This window comes from Anastrepha ludens, chromosome X (genome assembly GCF_028408465.1).
Source record: "Anastrepha ludens isolate Willacy chromosome X, idAnaLude1.1, whole genome shotgun sequence".
NCBI classification, from domain to species: domain Eukaryota; kingdom Metazoa; phylum Arthropoda; class Insecta; order Diptera; family Tephritidae; genus Anastrepha; species Anastrepha ludens.
The window spans coordinates 45945282-45964894 of NC_071503.1; the positions used below are offsets into that span (position 1 = coordinate 45945282).

At 43.7% G+C, this 19613-nt stretch overlaps 2 protein-coding genes across 3 annotated transcripts in view; both read left to right on the top strand.

The window, feature by feature from the left end:
* Positions 1-19613, top strand: part of LOC128869550 (RING finger protein 11) — a 72665-nt gene that overhangs the window by 38391 nt on the left and 14661 nt on the right. The gene's annotated exons all lie outside the window — the stretch shown is intronic.
* Positions 9119-10330, top strand: LOC128869551 (uncharacterized). Its single transcript, XM_054112118.1, has 2 exons — positions 9119-9562; positions 9639-10330. The coding sequence occupies exons 1-2, from the start codon at positions 9232-9234 to the stop codon at positions 9914-9916; spliced, it is 609 nt and encodes a 202-aa protein (XP_053968093.1). The 5' UTR covers positions 9119-9231; the 3' UTR covers positions 9917-10330.

Below are 19613 nucleotides of genomic sequence, written 5' to 3' on the forward strand. Positions count from 1 at the left end.
TTCGCCGCTCTTCCCATCCCCACTGATGTGCGCGTAGGCGAACGCGCATTCCGCAAGGTGCTCACAGCTGCTACTGCTCGCTTCATTCCAGCTGGAAGTTATAAGGACATTCGTCCTCATTTCCCAGCCGAAGCAGCCAGTTTATCAAACGAGCGTGACCACCTACGCCAGGCCGATCCCGGGGATCCCCGCATAAGGGATCTCAATTTGGAGATCCGGCAACTGGTAAATCAGCATAAGCGGACTAAATGGGTTGAGCACCTGAAGACCTGCAACCTCACCTCTGGGGTGAGTAAGCTCTGGTCCACTGTTAGGTCTCTGTCAAACCCGACGAAGCACAACGACAAGGTTTCTATCACCTTCAACGGTTGCACTTCGTCGGACCCGAAGAGATGCGCGAGCTATTTTAGCCGGCTTTTCATATTGCATCCTCCGGGCGACAGAACCAAACGTCGTGCTACCAGAAGGCTGCACAAACTGACGAGCGACAGTGCGCCACTTACTTTCTCCGGTGATGAGGTTCAGGGGGCCATCAACAAGTCGAAATCATCGAAAGCCATTGGCCCTGACGGATTAAACGCGCTGATGCTGAAGCATCTGGGCCCCTGGGAGTAGGATTCCTCACAAGGGTTTTCAATCTGTCCTTGGCCACTCTCATCATCCCTGACAAATGGAAAGCAGGGAGAGTGGTCCCACTACTGAAACCTGGGAAACCCGCCAACCAAGGGGAGTCTTATCGGCCGATAACTCTCCTTTCCCCAGTAGTGAAGACACTTGAAGCCCTCCTACTCCCACTCTACACGAAACACCTGGCCCCAGCCCCACATCAGCACGGTTTCTGACGAGTGCACAGCACCACCACGGCACTCACCACCACGGCACTCACCGCCATAAACGCCCAGATAAATCGCGGGCTTAACCAAAACCGCCCCTGCGAGAGGACTGTCCTAGTAGCGTTGGACTTGAAAAAGGCTTTCGATACAGTCAGCCATTCCGCGCTACTAGATGACATTTATCAGTCGACACTCCCGCCAGGGCTGAAGAGGTGGTTCGCGAACTATCTGAGCGGTCGGCACTCGTCGGTGATATTTCGAGATCAAACTTCAAAGCAGAGAAAGATTAAGCAAGGCGTACCGCAGGGTGGTGTCCTTTCTCCCTTGCTGTTCAATTTCTACATCTCGAAGCTCCCCCAACCACCAGCGGGAGTTTCCGTGATCTCATACGCTGACGACTGCACGATCATGGCGTCGGGCAATGACATCGATGGCCTGTGTTCCAAAGTGAACAACTACCTCACCGACCTTTCTCGCTTTTTCACTGCGAGGAATTTCCAACTTTCCCCCACCAAGTCCACGGCGACCCTCTTTACCACCTGGACAAAGGAGGTCAAGCTGTCCCTTAAGGTAAACGTCGATGATACACCAATTCCGACGGTAAACAACCCCAAAATTTTGGGTGTAACCTTTGACAGCCTGCTCTCCTTCTCAGCGCATACAACCGCAATTGCCACTAAAGTCCAAAATCGCAACAAGGTCCTCAAATCGCTGGCCGGCAGCACTTGGGGCAAAGACAAAGAACTGTTGCTTTCGACATTTAAGGCAATTGGCCGGCCGGTTCTTAACTATGCTGCGCCTGTCTGGTCGCCTGGAACTAGTGATTCGCAGTGGACAAAGCTACAGACCTGTCAAAATATCGCCATTCGGACAGCGACCGGGTGCCTCCTGATGTCACCCATCCAACACCTTCATAACGAGGCACAAATGCTCCGTTGCGGAGCACAACAAATTGCTCAGCAAGCAGTTCCTGCTCGGATGTTACCGTAGGTCTCAGCCCTGCAGACACCTGCTTGAGCCCGAGCCGCCTCCCAGGCTCGTCAGGAGACACCTCCTAGACTACGCTGACGAAATCCAGGACAAGACTGACCGTAACCTACTGAACCGGACAGTATTTAGACAGTCTATAAACGACATTCACCGGGAGACCGTTACCACCTTCTTGAACTCCCGTCCTGTGAATGCCGTAATCGGAGTCCAACCACCACCTGTCGCAGATGAAGAGCTTCAGCTTCCCCGTGAGACCCGTGTAACACTGGCACAACTACGTTCTGGATACTGTAGCAGGTTAAACTCCTACATATCCAGAATCGACCCCGACATACCAAACACATGTCCTGCATGTGAAGGTACCCCGCACGACACTAACCACCTCTTCACATGCCCCCTCAAACCGACTCATCTAACCCCCTCTCCCTTTGGACCCAACCTGTCGAAACAGCATGTTTCCTGGGCCTACCCCTAGATGAGCTAGACGAAGACGAACGATTATATGCCTACACTGACAGGGCTACCTATGCTGTTAACAACAACAACACCCCACATAAACTGCGGTATAGATATTGTTACAGTTGCCCTCGTCCCCGTAGAACCTGTTCTACAAACCTGAGGTATGTTCTCAGTTCGTCGCCGTTGAGTTGGTGGTACAGGTTAGGTTGAACTTGCCCCCTTTGAACACTGACTCGGCTCGGGGTCAAAAAGGCGACTCTACGTATGAACTGGGAGAACGGCCTGAAAGGGGGACCCAACACATATGAATAGTTTAAAACAACAGTACAAGAATAATCCTCTAAAGCAAACAACGGAGCACCTACCTAAAGACATTAAATTACCGTCACCATTTCAAAAAGCACAAAAACATTGAGATCCCAAGTACGTGTAAGCCAAATTAATCCAGAGATGGAGGTTATCATCGTGGAGACACCGAAGACGATTGCTGCCTTCACTAAAGAATGCTACGCACCGCCAAGGAGTACTCCCATTGACAGGTTTTTTGGGATTGTGTCGGCCATAAACGTAGAGCTGAACTGGCCACACAAAAAGATATGGAACGTCGTGCATTCAAAACCGTGGCACAACCAGTAGCTGGTGCTGTTCTTATCCAACCGTTGACGGTGACCCAGCAGTCCCAATTGATGAAAGCACACCTAATGTCTCTGGGAAGAGAAATTATTGAGCCGCAGAAGTTTTCAACATCGCAGAGAAATATGCATAAATATGTGATCAGACAGAGTAGCATCATCAAACCTTGAACGATATGCGCTTTGCAGTGGAGCACAAAATGCACTAGATTCCAGGAGACACTAAACAAAAAGCGAGCATGAGGATCTTACAAACTGCCCCCAACCATTGAAGGACTGCAAAAGATATATTGTGGAGGAATATGAGCGGGCTTAAAGCTGACATCACTCTAATCTCCGAAACATGCTCTGCTATCGACACATATAACTGGCTTGCTGATGCAATATGCGGGGCTGCGATCTGGATACCGGGATATAAAGCGATGCAACGTAAGCTAGATGGTCTTCAGAAGTGATATATATAGGCGAAAGTAGACGGCCTATTCATTGTAAGCTGCTATGCACCACTGAGGATGACCTTGAACGAATTCGGAGATATGTTGACGCGGATGGCAACGGACTTCCGACACAGGAGACCAATCATCATTGCAGATGACTTTAACGCGTGGTCGACCACATGGGGAAACCTACGGACTTTTAAACACGCCAGGATGCCACTCGTTCGAAACTGGCGCTAGACGATCTGTCATAGATCTTTATTTCGCCGATAGAGCCACAGCAACTTGCGTGCAGTGGCATATTTCAAGCATGCACACCCATAGTGATCACTATGCATACATAATGGACCTGTACCCAACTTGCGTGCCCAAGCCTACAAGAAAAGTCCAAGGAGTGTCTTGAAAGATACTCTGCTTTTGACGCAGAATCTTTGCCAGCGACCTGGACCGAGGCGTACTTAGTTGCTGAATCTGAAGAACAGCGAGCAAACCAAGTAGCAAAGCGATTAGAAGAAGCCTGCGATGCCAAGACGCAGAGGAACTCCAAACCGCCTGCATTGCTTTGAAAGCAGCGGTCCAAGCGAGTCCAGAAAGTTTTACTGAACTCTACAGTGAGTGCATCAAGTCTGGTATCTTTCTCAAGAGATGTCTGTTAGATGCAGTGTGGAAGGTACTAGACCGAACCATCTGTGAGCATTTGCAGAAATACCTAGAGGGGCCAACAGGACTTGCGGAACGACAATTTGGCTTCAGGCGAGCAAGATGCATTAGCGACGCCTCTCGACTGGTGGTCGAAATAGCGAGCAGGGACAATAGGCTGTCAGAACGCTGGACATAAAGAACTCAGAAGAACAACTCAGTAATTTGGACGCTAATCCGCACTGAGTGGTCTTGGAATGCCTTCGTACCTGCTTCGGATTATCCGGAGCTATTTCGATGACAGGATCCCTTAATATGACACCGACGAGCGGAGTATCGCAAGACTCGATTCTTGGCCCTACTTTGTGGAACGCAATGTACGATGGCATCCGCAAAATGCAGCTGCCGATAAATGCGACACTGGTGGGATACGCAGACGGGGAAACATGTTATTGGTGTGGAACTCGCCTGCAACGATGCGAAAGCGAGGATTGAGCGCTGATTATACAATGCCAAACTCCAGCTAGCAGCGCGAAAAACAGAAACAGTATTGTTGAGCAAAAGGAAGAAGAGGAGGAGTTTGACAGTAAATGTCAGAGGTTTCAACATCCTGCCTAAACCGGCTATACAGTACTTAGGGGTTAAGATTCACTCGCGCATGACTTTCAGAGCGCACGGGGTGAAATTCAGTTCGAAAGATAGTTACCAATGCTTTAACACAGTTGCTGCCAAACATTAGGGGAGCCCAAGGTGCAAGAAGGAGGCTCCTATTTACTGTGATATACTCCATTCTGTTATATTCCACTCCCATGTGGTCCCAAGCCCGAGAAACACACCTACGAGGGGCCAGACAGGTTTGTAGGGCGAGTGCTTTGCGAGTAGCCTGTGCTTACCGGACATTATCGGATAATGCAATTTGCGCGATTACTGGAAGAATTCACAAGGGACCAAAAGTTGGAACAGCGAATTGCGTCACTTGACAAATGGCGTTCTTCTTAAGGCCGCTGGACAAACGAACTTATCCCTAACCTTGTCACGTGGTTACTGCGGAGACACGGAGAAGTGGATTACTTCCTCTGTCAGATGCTGAGCGAACACGACTGCTTCTAGTATTATCTGCACAGGTTTGGTCTCTCCGCTTCACCTTTCTGCCCTACCTGCCTAGAGAAGGTTGAAGACGCGGGACGACACGTACTCTTCTACTGCAATATTTGTCCAGGAGTTAGCTTTGGAAGACAGCCAAGGGAGACTAATTTAACTGCCAGTATGTGCATTTCAAAACATTGCTGGGATGCTACATGCAAGTTTGCCAAGCAAGAATTGCGTGCACTATGTATACCCATGACATTACCGCACACTTTCGAAGTTCTATGTACTTCGTAATGGAGTAATAGAAACTAACAGTAATGTATAGCCTCAATACGTCATAGGAAGAGAACCTGGAAGCAGTTTTCTTTTGTGGGTGCTATCAACAAGCACGCCTCCACCTTCGATGTAGTGCAAATGTGGTCCCAGATTGGAAGTCAGCCGAAGAAGAGAGGTCGGTTTTAGTGGCAGCATGCTCCACATATCATTGGCGCGACGCCATCAATTGAATGTTTCAGACATTTTTATCCTCCCCTGCAAAAAAAAAAAAAAAAAAAACATGAGAGGGCCTCCACTCAGCTCACATACTGTCGTCGTCAGATCCGTGTGACAAAACTGCGGGAAATGAAATTTATTAATGAGTTTGCCATTAAAGTTTTTCCTGACCATGATGCAACTTCTTATCTTACATTGAGTGGTAGGAACCAGTAGCGCGTAGTTAGAAAACCAGCGACTTTGCCCTGCACGACAGGGCAGCCCTGTATTAGGGCCATCCCCCACTCTCTTCTTCTCAAAAAGCAGCACGTCATCCGTTGCCATCTTACAGTGATGCAAATTAATTTGCACCCCCTTCAACAGCTGTGGTTTATTTGCTGCTCTTATTCTTTTCTTCAGGTAAGACCACTTTGGGTGCCCTATCCTGTATCTCAATTGACCCTGAAAATCATTGAGGACTTGCACAAATCGGTGACGATGTTCAGGCAGAGATTTTTGCCGTTTCCCTTATCCCTGGCACGGTCTCTCACTATGGTCTACTCGTCAGGACTTCTTCGTTTTGACGTTTTATCAGTGAGAGGATGGTGTCGGCCTCCATGAGTGGAGAAGGAGTCCACACCCTCGCGGTAGTTAATATCATTTGGTGACATTTGAGCAAAGAGAATATATTTTGGTTACACCGAAATGTGCACTCTTTATTCATAATCCTTAGACTAACTAGTTTACATAAATCTTAGTGCTACTTATACTATTGAGTTGCGTCGGTCGTTATCTGTCTACTAGTTCATAGCTATTGTTTGCCTTAGTGACAAGTTCTGTTGTTTTGGTGTTGTGTATATTGTAACCATACAAGTTTAAAGAGCATATTGCTGTTTATCGACATTTTGTTTGTAAACGATAATCATGTATATCTGTATGCATGGTATATATGTATGTGGTGTATAAATTTATATACATACATATGTATCTTTGTACTAACGTCGTTAACTCTCCTCCTTCTTAAAATGGAGCATCCCCGCTATGGTGTTGCTACGAGTTGCTGTTAAAGACGGTTCATTTCGAGCTCGTAAAATTCGTCAATTTGTATTTGTCTGTGAAGCATTATTCTATTTGCATAGTATCGGCAGAGATGTACCATACCATAAGTGATGTATACTGGGTTTTCTTCAATAGGTATCAAAAAAGTTGAGAGTTTTTGGATGTTGCTGAATTTGTAGATTGAGTTTGGGAAAAGGATGCGGAGTACTTGTTGATTGTGTACGATTTCTCTGCGTTGTCATTCATGATTGTAATATGTGATATTTTCGATGGTTGTTGATTCATTAAAGTGTTTCAATTTAGGGCCTGATATATGCATGTTGTTCCTAGTGTGCTGGTATCATAATCTGTAAAAATATATCCATTCTCTAGGATGCGGAGTGGAGCATTATTTTCATGGATTGTTTCGCATTGGGCTGATTTGTCTTCTAAGGGTTCGGACTTTCAAATAAAGTTACTCATATAATTTCCACATACATTTGGATATTCTTTGATATTTGTTACATTTTGCGATCTTAGGGTCTAAATTAATTTTACCAAGGTTATGTGCTAAAGGATAAATATTAAATAAGCTACATTTAGTTTCGAGGATAGGATATTTGTATATTGTTAGAATTCCTTCTTGTACTCGTAGGTAACAGGTATGAATGTCGACATATTCGAATACATTAATTATTGGAAGATCTAGTTTTTCGTGGTTTATTAAATCCTTCAAATTTAATGTGCCAGTTAGTTTTGTTGTACTGTCGGACTGCTTCAATTATCTATTCATCAGGTGCCGAACTGTGTTGATGTGTTAAAACTTTCGCGAGTTCTATTATGGTACTGTGAATTCGTTCAATTTTATCGTTTTTGTCGAATGATATCTGGAGTTTCGGTATGCGTTATTTGTAGTCGCTGTGCACATATGCCGGTAAATTTTGACTTGTTATCAGTCATTACAAACTTTGCGCTTGGGTATAATTATGATAGTACCTCGTCTACGTATTTGTATGTGTCCTTATTTGATGGTATTTGTCTCAAATGTCAGAATTTTGAGTATTTGTCGATTGAACTAATCTACATATTATTGCTCATAAAAAATAAGCCTAAGTGTATGTATTCGCCTACCTTGTTCGGTACTGGTGCTGAACCTATTGGATTTTGTTGTTATTGTTGTAGCAGCATAAACATTCCCCATACATAAATTGGGATTGCTGATGAAGTGACAGTCCTTGGCCGGATATAAATCCGGATCGTTCCGGAACCGACTGTCGTGGGAACCTATTGGTTGTTTATTTGGTGGGCGTTCATATTTGTTTGTGAAGTCCTGTACTTCCTTTTTACAAGCGTCACGTATGTTCAGCCAGTAATATTTGAGCGAAATTTCCTGTTCGTTCCTTTGTAGTTTTTGTGAGGACGTCTGTGTGTGTCTTGTATGATTTGTTTTTGTTGTTCGGTTTCGGTGATGTCGTCAACCAATTTTTGGGCTAGTACAATCGATACGGTTGGAAATGTGTCGATAATGTCATTTTCGACGTAAAATAATATTTCCTCGTCTATTTGCAGAGCATTAGTTACTTTTGGTATAATTATATTTTTAATCTGTCTAGCAATGCAGTTTTTGTGAAAAAAAATCGTATGTTGGCTGTTAGAAAATATGTTTTGTGAGGATATTTCAATGGAATTCTGATCTGACTGTCTTACAATAATTTGATTTCTAAAGGCGTTTAGTGGTTGCTTTACTCGTTTGAGTTTTTGTGTTGGGGAGCTTTGTGCTGAATGTTGGGAGTCATCAGAGTTTACAGTGTTGTTTATTTGCTGGCGAGAAAGTGCATCAGCGACAACCCGGACATCTGGGGTTTGCAAACGAGTTTTGCACCGTATTCTTCGATGAAATTTTTCCATCTTTTCAATTTTTTATTGGGTTTTTTACTGATATAGAGAAGATTAAAGATTGTTGCTCTGTGTAAATTGTTAAATCTGATATACCATACAAGTAATTACGTAGTTTCTGTAGTAATCATACAATTGCGAGTAACTCTTTCTCAAATGATATGGGTTTTTGGTATTGAGATAATACGGCTCCTATGGCGTAGTTACTAGCATCTGTAGTTAATTCGAGAGGTTTGTTAAAATTTGGTTGGAAGAGTTCAACTTGGGCTTGCAGTTCCTCTATTATTTTATTCAGGCTTCTAGTGCAAGTTCATCTAAGGTGATTTTTATTTTTGCGCTTTGATTTTTTGATATCCCACCATTCTCTCCTCTGAGGAACGTAATGAATGGTTTCACGATGGCTGCGAAATCTATATATATAAAAAGAAGTTACATTTCCTTGGTAATCTTATAACTCAAGAGCCGCCGAACCGATTGACACACAAATTTTAGAGTTCTTTTCTATCTTTGAGGAGGTGGTTTGTGTGAAGTTTGATTGAAATCGGTGCAGCCGTTCCTGAGTTATGACATTTTATGCTTATGAGCGTTTCTGTTGTGATTGTAAGTGTATTATGTTAATATTAATTCGCTGTCGTTGGAATTCAGTTTTTGCAAATATATTTTATTGGTGATGAGAATCGTGAATTAGATCAGCGCTGTGCAATTTCGACGAATACGAGAAGATCAATCGTAAATGAATTGCAAATAATGTCCCATCAACACAATGAATTGGTGAAATTGTTCAAAGTGGCACTCGATCTGATGCCCACCGATGGCCACAAAATCATAATAAAAGCCAATAAAACACCAGTTGCGGAGCACGCCAGACGATTCAATGTACCAACGATTGATGAAGTAGCCATTGTTGTGGTTGGTGAACAGTTTCGGTCACGAGATATTGTTTTGTATCGTAGAAATGAGCAATTACAACGTATTTCAGAACTCCATAACTGTTATGATGCATTGCAGTACCCCATTTTGTTTTGGAGAGGGGACGATGGCTATCATATCAACATACCAATGATAAATCCAACAACTGGTACATACACATTTTATTTTTGTTTAAATATGATTTTTAAATAATTTTCATACGCTAATTAATTTTTGCATTGCAGGTCAAAAATCAACGAAAACCGTCAGTGCGATGAATTTTTATTCGTATCGATTGATGATTCGCCCTCAAGAAAACAATTTTATTTTGCGATGCAATCAACTTTCGCATCAATATATCGTCGATATGTACGCCAAAATTGAAAGTGAGCTATTCAATTTCATCCGTCAGAGTCAAGCCCGATTGAGATCAGAGGAATACATACATTTGCGTGACGCAAAAATCAATGATGCATTTATCGAATTGCAAGTCATTTTGGACGAAAATATAATAAAAAATTGAATGCTCCAGGAGCCCTTGGAAAAACATTTTTAACTTTATTTATTTTAGCATAATTTATTTAGCGTAAAAAATTGAAATGGAAATTAAAGAATCAAAGTTTAATTACAAGTTTTTATCGGCTCTTTCACCTTACCTGTATATAGGTGACCACCACAATCAAATTTTAAAAAGTACAGAAAAGGCTATTGTGACATCTTTAGAAAGTATGTTGAATGAAAAAAATCAACTAATTAAACTGTTTAAACATTTTACGAGTTCTATAAAGAATTTTACGAATTCTATGAAAAATTTCTTGCGATATAAAAAAAACATTTTATGTATGGTGGTGCGAAGCCCACTGGGTGATGCTAGTTCTATATAAATTTTCTATAATAACTAGCGCGACCTAGGAAGGATCTGAGCTTCTTCAGTGTTGTGGGAAGAGGGAAATCTTTAATAGTTTGTGTTTTTATAGGGTCAACTGTGATCCTGTTGTATTTGATTATATGCCCTAAGTATTCCCCAGAATCTTGGAAGAAGTGAGGTTTCTTTTTGGAAATCTTCATGTTCGCTTGGTGAAGCGCGTTTATTATTATGCGGATATGTTCCATATGTTCTTCGGGAGAGGAAGAATAAATGAGAATATCGTCTATATAAACGTACGCAAACTTCCCGATATATGGTCTAAGGATATCATCCACGCATCTTTGAAAAAATAATGGGCCATTTTTCAGGCCGATCGGCATACGAAGGAATTCGTACTTAGCTCCATTTACGCTAAAGGCCGTTTTTCCCCTGTCAGATTCATTAATAAGGATCTGATGGAAGCCTGACTCTAAGTCTAAAGTAGTAAACACCTTTGCCTTACCTAAATTCTGCATGGTCATAGTCACATCAGGTATGGGGTATCTATCTGTGATAGTTTGAGCGTTTAGCTTCTGAGAATCTACGACCATTCTGCGCTTAGGTTTCCCTTGTTCATCCGTACCTTTTTGAGAGACCGTTTAAATAAGGGAGTTGTACGGAATTTTGCTGGGTTGAACTACTTCATTTTCTATAAGTTTGTTAATATCTTTGTGAATAAAGTCATTATCCGATATAGGGTACGGATATTGCTTGGTCCCAATAGGGTCCTCGGATTTCGTTCTAATCGTAGCTTGTACCGTGGTAGTATATGGTAGTACTTCGTTTGTACTTTCGTTTTTTTGCATAATTTCTTCGATTTCTGCCCTATATATGTCACTAGTTACCGTATAATTAATTTCAGATTCACTTTCTTTCTTGACCCTATATTTATGACTGAGCTTGTACTCAAAAGGATTGATCTCTGCTTTTATTTTTTTAAGTCCCTGTTCCCCCAAAGGCATATTAAATTCTTCTAATGCATCTGCTTCAAAAAATGTGAGATTATGCTCTAACCATGTTATTATTTTTTTTATTTAGTTATTGTGTAACCATGAAGGGTTTTTACTTTAACTAGCTTGATTGGTATAGGCTTACCGATTTTGCATTTTTCACTTACATAGTTATTTGTTGCTCCGGTGCCGATCAGGATGTTAATGAGTTTGCCTGTATCCCTGCAGTGGCGTTGCAGGCACGGCAAATCGCTCATAAGCCGAAAAAAACACTGCCTGTTTCGTATTCGTCATTTTCCGATGCAAGTGATTGCATTTCTTCGTCTCGTGTTTGATTGACTCGTTGGACCTTCTGTTGTATGTTGAAATTACGAGATGAAGGATTTCGTTCCCTTTTTTGAGGCTCTGCGCGAAATGGGTTATTAGGAGGTAGTCCTTGCCTCTGCCGGATAAAGCTGTTTTGTGGTGCGAAATGGTTCCTATTATAATTTGTGGATCTCGTGTATTGGATCTATTTCCACTGGTTGGTGCTGTTGCCTGGGTGCTGTTTGGTTGTATTGAACTCGAACTGTAAGTTTACGTTGTAATTATGTATAATGCTTGTGATAGTGTAAGCGGTTTTTAAGTCCTTTATACTGTGGCTATAGAGGGTGCCGCTGAGGAGCTTGACCGCGAAGAGCTTGAGATGCCAGCCAATAGTAACAACGCCCGAAAAGTCTACCAGAAATTTCGACAGCTTACAGAAAGCCGTTTTCCTGTAAGAACAAAGACGGCGATCAGGTGATTGACATCCATACTTAAATAATGGAGGGAACCCTTCTCGAACCTGTTAAACAGTGATAGCCGTACATTTCACAGAGAATGCGAAGATCTCGTTGTCGTGAACAAATCGTTGGCGTCGGAAGTGTCGTTCGGCTACCCGACCATGACGAGGTGAGAATAGCCATTCCCATGACAGCCTATTCTACGTTACGGGAATGACTGGGATTTTTCCCGGCCAAACGCTGCCGCCCCAGTAAACTAGCCCTGTCGAGTGTATCGTATCCCACCCCCAATCTTTCGTCACAGGAGCAACGTTTGCTCCAAATACTTCTCTGCAGGGCAGGCATTGAACCCAACCAGAGGTATCTCACTGCTGCATTTGCCACAAGCGGCTCCACCCGCACTCCATCTCAGTTAGGTGCAATAAGTGCAACGTGTGGTGCCATCTTAAGACCTGTTGAGGAATTGAGACATACAGGGAGTGGTCCACAAGGTATGTGGCACGTGGCGGCCCCTGCCTGCACGTCAAAGTGTCGCCACAAACCATACCTTAACGGCAAGGAGCCCACAGGTGCAACCCAACTCCCCTACTGACCCACAACCCTCCTACTCCTATTCCAGTGCGGGGACAAACCAACAGCCCTTGGTCCCCGGCACAGTCTGTTCCGTGTGTTAGACCAAAGTTATTCGAAATCTGACAACAGTCGAGTTCAATTCTTGCTATGGCTGGTGCCACTTTCGGAGGTGCTCTGGCCTGCGCACCAGCCTTGATTGGACACGCGACTACGTTACCCCTTGCTGCCGAGCTCTGCATCCGCAACCTCCCTCTGTGGCGCGGCCGCCCACCAACGTCAGGCCACAACAACTTTTGCGGAACGCACAGCAGGACCAACGTAGACAACACCGCGCGGCCCTCACCCCCCCGGAGTTACGACCATACTCCCGAGGAGTTTTGGACTTTATAAAGTCTGCAACGGACTTATGAGTAAGATTGACGAGATAGTCGACTTCTTGAGCCGACATGGTGTCAAGACAGATGCGGTCCAAGAGACAAAACTGTACGCTAGCTCCCCCTGATCACCAGGGACGGCTACAACGTGCACAGAAACGATAGCGAGCGAGACTGTTGAAATAATTTGTATATTTTAGTTACATGGCAACTTTATTTCGTTCTCTTTAGACCTTCAGTCTTTTCTCAAGCTTTTGCATGCAAGTAGGCTTTGCATATCATTCTTGCTTTTGCCGTTACAAATAAAATACTGAATTGTTCTTTCACACGAAATCACGCGTTTTATTCAAAAGGTTATAGGCCCAGATCCCATAGGTCGCGCGAAAATTGCTAAATATAAATAATTGGTTCATATTAATAATTAACAAAAAAGAAAACGTATTATTTTATTATAATGTCTTCGGAAAGTGACATCAAAATTGAAAAACTGCAAGATAGCTCACAGTGGCTGACATGGAAGTTTCAAACGGTACAAATTTTGGAAGCTGGTGACATGTATGGTGTGGTCAACGGAGAAGATCTATTGCCCAGGACAGGTGAGCAAGAACAAAAGAATTAGCGTAAAATTGATGCTAGAGCTCGCCGGCCAATAAGTACAGAATTGGGAAAACAACCGCTTATGCAGATTCTTAACTGTGCTTGTGCGAAGAGTATGTGGGATACACTCAAAAGTGTATACGAGCAAACATCAACAGCGAGTGTTTTGTTTTTGCTGCAGAAGTATTACAGTTATGCAAAAGATGCAGAAGATGATATTGCGACTTTTTTGTCGAAATTATTGGAAATTGTACAGCATCTTCGTGATCAGGGCGAAACCATATCAGACTCGATGATTATGACAAAAATTTTAATTTCGTTGCCGGCGGAGTACAATCATTTCCATAGTGCTTGGGAATCGGTGCGTTCATCTGATCAGAATTTGAACACCTTGAGAGCCAGACTGATGGCTGAAGAAATTCGTTTGAGCGCTCAAGAAAAAAATAAAGTAGAGGCGTTCGTAGTCAGGCATCAGAATTGGCAAAATACGAAGAATCAACAAAGCAAAAGCAGCAGAACAACAACAAAAGGCGCATGTTTTAAATGTGGTTCTAAAGAACATTTTAAACGGGACTGTCCGCAAATGGCAAAATCCGCAAAGAATGAGACTCAACGTAAAAATGTCGAAGCGCTGGTGTGTGGGGCAAGTGTAACGGGTAAGCAAGACAGCTGGGTACTTGATTCGGGTGCAACCGATCACATGAGCAAGCGGTGACATTGATTCACTACAGCACTATTACGTGCTATTAAAGCAGCAGGAAAAGGTGACATCAATGTTTTAGTTAATGACGGTCAAGAATGGGTGCAGAAAGTTTTGACAAATGTGCTTTACGTGCCGGACATTACATATAATTTGTTTTCACAAACAAAGGCGCTAGATCGTGGTTTTCATTTTCGATCGGATAGCGGTAACTGCAAATTCGTTAGAAAAGACGGAAGTACTGTAGCAGTGGGAGTTCGTCATGGAAAATGGTTTCAAATGCTGATCAAGGTTCCGGAAATTAGCATGGTAAATATTTCGGTAAGTGAGAAGTTAGCTTTGCGTACGTGGCATAATCGACTGGGTCATCAGAATTCGACCCATGTTAGGCAGCTCCAATGTAGATTTCATTGAAGAGGAATTTACGTGCGAAGGATGCATACTGGACAAGCAACATAGAGGCAGCTTTAAATCGAGTGAAGTGAAGTCGAAAGGCTGTGGAGAACTCTGTTTTGCGGATATATGCGGTCCAATGCAAGAAAAATCGATCGGCGGGGCTAGATATTTTCTACTTATTAAAGATGACTATTCACATCTACGTTTCGTGTATTTCATGAAAGAAAAATCAGAAGCACCTGGGGCTATCAAAAGTTTTTTGATGCAAGCTGAGAAAATGGATCAAAAAATTATTAAGCAAATGCGGACAGACAATGGGCTTGAGTTTGTCAATGATGAGTTGACTAAGATTTTTAATCAGTTTGGAGTTAAACATGAACTCACAGTACCGTACACACCGCAGCAGAACGGTGGTGCAGAGAGAGAAATGCGAATAGTGATGGAACTAGCACGGACGATGCTTTACGCAAAAGAAATGCAGCTTAAATTTTGGAACCAGTACGGTGGCACAGAAAACGCCATATGAATTATGGTATGGGCAGCTTGCAAAATTTAATCATTTGCGAAGTTTTGGTGAAGAAGTTTACGTCCATTTACCTAAGGAAAAGCGGCGCAAGTTGGATGCAAAATCGTGGAAGGGAATTTGCATCGGGTATGCTGACAATTACAAAGCTATTAGAGTTTGGAACCCAAAACATCAAAAAGTTGAAATTTCATGTGATGTGCAATTCCTTCCGGAAACAGTGACTTTTAAATTGCAAACAGATAAAATGCAAGAAGAACGCTTTGAAAACTTGCATGACACTAAGCGAGCTCATTACGGAGCTCATGAAGCATCTACAGGAAGAATTTAAAGTAAAATTCTTCGGGGCAAAGTTCTTTTTAGGGCTTGAAATTCACCGCGACGCTGATGGTTCAATTTTCATCGGTCAAAATGCTTATGCCAACAAGGTAATTGCAAGGTTTAATATGCAAAATTCTTCTTTTGTAGTCACACCTGCTGACAGTTTCACCAATTTGAGCGATTTTGACAATGATGGTAATCTGATAAAGTTTCCCTATAGAGAGGCAGTCGGGAGTCTTATGTATCTGGCGGTGGGTACAAGGCCGGATATAGCCTTTGCTGTGTCAAACGTGAGTCGGTATATTGAAAAGCCGACGGCAGCGCACGTTAAAGCAGTGAAACGTATACTGAAGTACCTCAATGGAACGATGAGCATGGGTATATTTTATAAAAGTAGCAGCGATCTTGAATTACGTGGTTATAGCGATGCAGACTATGCGGGTGATATTCAAACGCGAAGGTCAACATCAGGTTTTGTATTCATGGTCGGCGATAGCATAGTGAGTTGCTGCTCAGAACGTCAGAAGTGCGTAGCTTTATCGACTACAGAGGCCGAATACATTGCTGCTTCTGGTGCAGTAAAAGAGCTGGTGTGGCTCAAGCGTTTTTGGTTTGGTCTTGGTGGTCCAGACTTCACGATGTTTTGTGTTGACAACCAAAGCGCCATTCAACTCATAAAGAATCCGGAGTTTCACAAACGAGCAAAACATTTTGATGTGCGTTACCACTACATACGCGATAAGTATGAGGAGCAAGTTTTTGCACTACAATATGTTGCGTCAACTGATCAGCTGCAGCAGGACGGCCTAACAAAGGCGCTTCCAAAAGATAAATTTATTAATTTTAGGGAACAATTAGGTTTGAGATTCATTAAGAAATAAAGTTTTGTGTATCTGCAAGTTTTTTTTTAATTATAAATATGAAATGTAACTTAAAAGTGGGAGTGTTGAAATAATTTGTATATTTTAGCTACATGGCAACTTTATTTCGTTCTCTTTAGACCTTCTGTCCTTCATTCTTTTCTCAAGCTTTTGCATGCAAGTAGGCTTTGCATATCATTCTTGCTTTTGCCGTTACAAATAAAATACTGAATTGTTCTTTCACACGAAATCTCGCGTTTTATTGAAAAGAGACAACGGTGGTAGCGTTCATAGGGTAGTGGGCAATTGAAGCTGCTCGGCTGACATAACAATTGCTGGCGCAGGTCTGGCGATCTATGCTATCGCTTGCATCATACCTCTTGACCATTATCATCTCAATCGGGAAACGTGCAGACTTCGTTTCCGCGGATCACCGGTCATATATCAACTTTAACAAAACTGATTAGACCAGTTGCGCGGAATTTACTGAAGACACCTTCGCCGCTCTCCCCATTCCCACCGATGTGCGCACAGGCGAACGCGCATTCCGTAGGGTGATTACAGCCGCCGCGGCTTGCTTCATACCTGCTGGAAGGATGCGGGACATACGTCCCAGTTTCCCATCTGAAGCAGCTGTTCTGGCGAACGAGCGTGATCTCCTACGCCAAGCCGATCCCGTGGATCCTCGCAAAAAGGATCTCAATTTGGGGATCCCGCAACTGGTGACCCCACATAAGCGGACCAAATGGGATGAGTATCTGAAATCCTGCAACTTCACCTCTTGTGTGAGCACCTTCTGGTCCACCCTTAGGTCCTTGTCGTACCCGACGAAGCACAACGACAAGGTGGATATCACTGGTGGACTGTCCTAGTAGCGTTGAATCTAAAAAAGGCTTTCGACTCAGTCACTCCACGCTACTAGTTGACATTTTACAGTCGACACTCCCGCCAAGGCTGAATAAGTGGACCGCGAACTACCTGTGTGGTCGTCATTCGTCGGTGATACTTCGAGACCAAACATCCTAACCGAGGAAAATAAAGCCAGGAGTTCCGCATCCTTTTTAAGTTCTACATCTCGAAACTCCCCCAACCACCAGATGTAGTCTCCCTGGTCTCCTACGCCGACGACTGCACGATAATGGTGTCGGGCAATGACATTGATGGCCTATGCTCCAAGGTAAACGACTACCTCGCGAGTCTTTCTCGCTTCTTCACTGCGAGGAAATTACAACTGTTCCCCACTAAATCCACGGCGACCCTCTTCACCACCTGGACAAAAGAGGTCAAGCTGCAACTTAAGGCCAAAGTCGATGATACACCAATTCCGACGGTTAACAACCCCAGAATATTGGGAGTTACCTTTGACAGCTTGCTCTCCTTCTCAGCGCATACAAAAGCTATTGCAATTAAGTACAGAGTCGCAACAATCTAGATGAGCTAGACGAAGACGACCGGTGATTACAATACACTGACAGGGCAAAGTTACTGCTACAACAACAACAAGGTGAGAATAGCGGTAAAGCGGCTGAAGAACAACAAAGCCGCGGACGCCGACGGACTGACGGCTGAGCTATTCAAACACGACGGCGAGGAGCTGGTAAGGTGCATGTATCAGCTTCTATGCAAAATAAGGTTGGATGAAAATATGCCTGCCGATTGGGTTTACGTGTGCTCTGCCCTATCCATAAGAAGGGTGATCTTGCAATCTGTGCAAATTATCGCGGGACTAGTCTTCTAAATATCACCTACAAGGGTTTAGCGAGCATAAGGCTGAATCCCACCATCAACCAACTGATTGAACCACATCAGTGTGGCTTTAGACCTGGAAAGTCCACAATCGGCCTGATATTCACAATACGCTTAATCTTGGGAAAAACCCATGAAAAGAGAATCGACACACGATTTTTTCGTCTACTTCAAAGCTGCATTCGCCAACACGAAAGTGACCTATATGCCGCGATGTCTGAATTTGGTATCCCCACAAAACTAATTCGGTTATGCAAAATGACGTTGCTCAATACCAGCAGCGCCGTAGGAATTGGGAAGGACCTCTCCGAGCTGTTTGATACCAAACAAGGTTTCAGACAGAATCGCTGTGTGACTTTTTTAACCTCGTGCTAGAGAGGATCGAACTAACCGCAGAACTTAATCGCTCATGCACAAATTTTTTTAAGAGCGGAAAATTGTTGGCGTATGCCGATGATATTGATATCGTCAGCCTTAACAACCACGTTTTTAGTTCTGCCTTTTCCAAACTGGATAAAGAAGTAAAGCGATTGGGTCTGGTGGTGAACGAGGATAAACCAAAGTACCTCCTGCCATCAAACAAATAGTCGGCGCACTCGCGTATCGGCACCCACGTCACTGTTGGCAGTTATTATTTCGAGATTGTAAAAGACTTCCTGTAGTTAGGAACCAGCAGTAACACTGATAACAATATCAGCCTGGAAATCCAACAGCCTTGCCAACAAGTGCGACTTTAGACTAAGTAGACAATTGAGTAGGATTTCGAGTAGACCTAGGACCGGTCTTATAGTATCACCCCATCTCACTGTGATGGGTCTTGAGCAAATCTGTTGTCCAGACCTGGTAGCGGCTGACGTGAGTCATAGGGGTAGACGCGGATGGTCGAAGTTTGTGATTGCATCTGCTTATTTTCCTAACGATGCTCTGGAAGGGCCACCACCCGGGAAGTCCACTAGTCTCGTGAGGTACTGTGAGTAGCGCAATCTGGGCCTTATCCTATGTTGCGATGCTAATGCCCTGCATATAATCTAGGACAGCAGCAAGTGCAATCGACGGGGCTCTCGGCTATTCGAATTTATCGCGAATTATAAAACACAAGGGCATACAGCCTACGTTTGTAACTGCTAGAAGGCAGGAGGTGCTGGATGTCACCCTATCAAACTCAAAACTTGCGGGGCGAATCAAGAACTGGAGATTCCTTGCCGAAGATTTGTGCTCAGACCACAGGTACATTGAGTTTCAGTGTGGCGAGGAGGACAAATGCCATTGCCCTCTAGAAACCCCCGGAAAACCAGACTGGCAGAAGTTAGGGGGGGTGTTGCGGGTCCCTGACGTGATGCCTCCAAGACTTTGGAAAGAACAGGGGATTGAGGCGGCTGTTGAAAAACTCAACGCTGCCTTAACTGAATGTTTTGAGTCAGCTTGTCCAATTCGACCTCTCCTGGGCCAGACTCCCGCGGTATTGAGTGACACGGCGAAATTGGTTAAGATCCTGAAAGGGGACCCAAT